Raw genomic sequence first — 3,897 nt, 5'->3', positions numbered from 1 at the left:
ACTCTCACACACTCTCTCACTCACACACACAATAAAAAAAAATCCTAAATTAACTTTATTTAAATGAACTGACTTCAGATAGAGAGTTTCAGTAATACGCCCAGGGTCACATAAGCTGTGTTTCCATTGCAGATTTGCGCAAACCTTTTGCGATATTTTCTAAATGTAGATAAAGAACTATTCCGTTTCCACTAACCGATGTTATGCGACTAAATAGTAATTTTTTTCCTCTCGCTTCATGCCAAAAATTATGCATATTATTATATCTCAGCCACAACACTATCCATTATTATTAATGAAAGGAGACGTGGGCGTTTTATTCACGCAGTAAAGGAAAGGTTTTCCTCCTCATTTTCTGCTTCAAGATGTTGATAAACTGTGGCATTTCTTTGTTGTTTAGAATCCAGTATTCCCGTAATTCTTATGTTATGAGTTTAAAGCTGCAGTCTGTAGTTTTTCCTGTTTGTCGCCATCTCTGTTCGAAATCTGCAACTGCAGTTATTCGCAGAGTGATCAGCTTTACGTGGGTTGTGCCTCGGCTTGGCACAGCGCGGATGAATCCGATGTTTTGAGGAGAATGTGCTACTGGGTACTGGCGTTCACAATTATAGATTACACTTTTGGGAAGTATAAGAAATCTCACCGGGAAATGTGTCATCTAAACAAGTAACATCCACTTTTGTTCTGACCAACTAAGGGGGATAAAGTAGGGCTGGGACGATACGTCACGATACTTGGGTGCTGATACGATATGTATTGCGATTTTTTTTTTTAAGAATTGCAATTCCACAAGCATTAAGATTCGATATTGCAATATATTGTGATTTTGTTTTTAACACTAGACCATCGGGAAAAGTTAAATCATACATTTATACAGACTGTACATGATGTATAAGATGAGTCATATTTACAAAAACAATTAATCACATGTTTCTGACTTATTTCAGGAGCATCATACAACACTACATTCTCTTTAATAAATGATTCAATAAATAATTTTTTTAAGTTACTTGTCGCCACCTAGTGGAGAAACAATGTAATCGATAAATGCGTTATTTTAAGCGCCATGTTTCTATCAAAAGCTGATTTACTGTATTTTGATCGCTATCGTAGACATCAGTGTTTATATTTGAACTTTAATCTTTTATCCCAGTACTTCTATGATAATTTGAACTATTGAATCACAGAAATAATGACACTATGAGATTGAAAAGACGGTTTGTGAAGCGGTTTCATGACTCTCTCCGGGTCAGCGCAGCGCAGATTTGAATGTTGCGATATGATTTTGTCAAAGTTTAATAGACAGAGGAATTGAAAGATGGCGTGTGTGTGTTTGAATGGAGACCACAGTCTTTTAAAGATGAATCGTGGAGCTCAGTGTCTTCTCTCTTTCAGTGTGTTCAGTCTCACGTCGCTTTCACGCGTCCACTTTTAAAGGGATATCACGTCACTCAAACTCAAAGATAACGACACATTTCATCCTCTGGTGGAACGAAAGTGGCTAACTTCTGTCAACCTCATCTATAAACAAGGACACAAATAAAGCAATTTAATTTGAATTAATATTGATTCTGTAAAAAAAAACATCGATTTTAAAATCGTTTAAAATAAATCGCTATACCTAGGTGAATCGATTTTTTCTCTCAGCCCTAGAAAAAAGCATTGGAGTAAATCGCGCTGATTAAATCCATCCATCGCTTATGTCTTATCTGTCCAGCAGGAAAAAAGCCGTCTCTGCGTCCGTTTTGAACACCTTCAAAAGCCCTTCCGATATTAGTTTTCGCATTTTACAGCGGGTGAATCTCCAGTTGTCACTGGTGATTGTCGTTTGAACCTTTCTGGGAGTTTAATTAGATCAAGTGCCGTGAGAAAAGTCTATAAATCTCCACCCCAACATCCTCACACTCTTCTTTATGTGTACGGATGTGACGTAATGACGCAAACACATGCTCGAATTTCCCGCGGAAATCCACAAAAACCACTGGAGTTATAAACATTATTACAAGCTTAGCGCTTTGAATCGAGCTACGGCGAGCAGAGAGTTTTGAACACTGGCTGCTTATCCAAAACAAATTGAGCAATTTTTAACCCAAAAAAGTTACGGACTGCAGCTTTAATGAAGAACACTGTCTCGTCTTCTGTCAACACACAGCGTCATCAATGTGACTGTAAATGCACAAAAACTGTTTCCATTGCGTTTTTACCCAAAATTTACGTTTTCTCATTTCGCAATTTCAATTTGCGCGATTTGAAGGGTAATGGAAACGCGGCTTATATGCACGGATTCACAGCTTGAGAGGTACGTTGCGGTTCCATCGCCCCCCCTGTGTGTCTCAGGTTACCCCACCTGTAAGGAGAAGGTGAAGCGGCGTCCCGGCGGGAAGAACGAGGTGATCTACCGGTTCGTGCAGCGCCCGTTCCTCGCGCTGTCCTGGGAGAAGGAGGAGGGCAAGAGTCGACACGTGGACTTCCAGTGTGTGCGCAGCCGCAGCGTCCCCAACCTCATCACTGCCATGGGGGAGGGGCCTAACCGAGCCACGCCCACTCCACAGGTCGACGAGTTAGATCGGCTCAACGGCCCCGCCCCTCCTGCCCTCCACCAATGACTGATCAGGACCAATTAATATTCATTATGTCACTGTTATTCACTCATTCATATTGAGTCACAGATCACCCCAGTCTGTGTGTGTGTGTGTGTGTCTGTGAGTCTGTTTAAGTGTATGTCTGTGTGAGTGCGTGTTAGAGTGAGTGTGTTTCTGTTTAAGTGCGTGTGTGTGTATGTGAGTGAGTGTCTGTAAGTGTGTGTGTGACTCGACTGACATTGACTGGAGTCACAGATCTCTCCATGGATAGATGACCTTTGAACTTTAAAGTACCTGAGATCTTCTCACCATTGTGTCCTTGAGCGAGACCCTGCCATTACTGTACTGCACAATATCTGCTTATTAATAATCAATAACTAAATCACTCTAGATTATTGTGCTTTGTTTTAAAGTCCCCCTGTGGTTCAAATCCAGCTTTTAATGTTGTTTATATGTCTATGTGGTGTTTTTAATATGCTTTAAGACAAACCATGTGTAAATTCATAAGTCGACAGCATTGCTGAGTATTTTCTCCTTAAAACTGCAGTGAACCAAAGACAGTCTCAAAAACACGGTTTGAAATCGCTGGTGTTTCTGACGTCACAAACTACCTTGTAACCAATCAGATCAACGAGTGATCGTCAACGAGCGGATCTCTGAGTGAGTGAGTGGAGGCGGGGCTCATTTGCATATTCATAGAACCTTGTATATTAAATGAGGCAAGGGTGTCGAGTTACATTCAAGATATTTTAAGTCATGAAGAAATTTTAAAGGAAAAAACCTTTAAATATGTTATTTTTGTTGAAATGATTGACAACGGGGACTTTAAACTTCATTTTTGTGAGTGACAGGAGGATCTGCTGTCTGTCAGGGCCATCTAGTGTCAAGATGATCATGGTACAGTACAAGATACAATAGATTAATGTGATAAAAATCAGGTAAACCATTTATAAAGCAAACTTTTCAAACGTTTTATATCATTTGTAAGAGGTTTTGAATAAAAGCATCTGTTAAATGAATACATGTACAGTCAAGTTTGGAATAAATAAGTTTCTTTGCTTTTTTGTTCTGCTCACCAAGGCTGCAATTTGATCAGAAATATAGTAAAAAAAAAATTGAAATATTTTTACTAATTAAAACAGCTGTTTTCTATGTGAATATATAGTGCCCCTATGAATAAGTGTAATTTATTCCTGTGATAAAAGCTGAATTTTCAGCATCATTACTCCAGTCTTCAGTTATCAATCTTTGTTAATTCAATCTTTGTCAATCTTAATCAATCTTTGTTAATTCATCCAAAAATTAAACGAGTGAA

The 3,897-nt window shown here is 38.9% G+C and overlaps 1 protein-coding gene across 1 annotated transcript in view; it reads left to right on the top strand.

Moving 5' to 3' along the window:
- Positions 1 to 3,657, top strand: part of kctd20 (potassium channel tetramerization domain containing 20) — a 13,052-nt gene extending 9,395 nt beyond the window's left edge. The window contains exon 8 of the mRNA XM_077225830.1: positions 2,338 to 3,657. Coding sequence (XP_077081945.1) covers positions 2,338 to 2,606 — 269 coding nt within the window. The 3' untranslated portion in view covers positions 2,607 to 3,657. The remainder of the gene's footprint in view (positions 1 to 2,337) is intronic.
- The last annotated feature ends 240 nt before the right edge of the window (positions 3,658 to 3,897 follow it).

The sequence above is a fragment of the Siphateles boraxobius genome, unplaced genomic scaffold (genome assembly GCF_051911475.1).
Source record: "Siphateles boraxobius isolate OS27281-9 unplaced genomic scaffold, OSU_SipBor_1 13, whole genome shotgun sequence".
Classification (NCBI taxonomy): Eukaryota; Metazoa; Chordata; class Actinopteri; order Cypriniformes; family Leuciscidae; genus Siphateles; species Siphateles boraxobius.
This window is presented reverse-complemented; position numbering and strand designations above follow the sequence as displayed.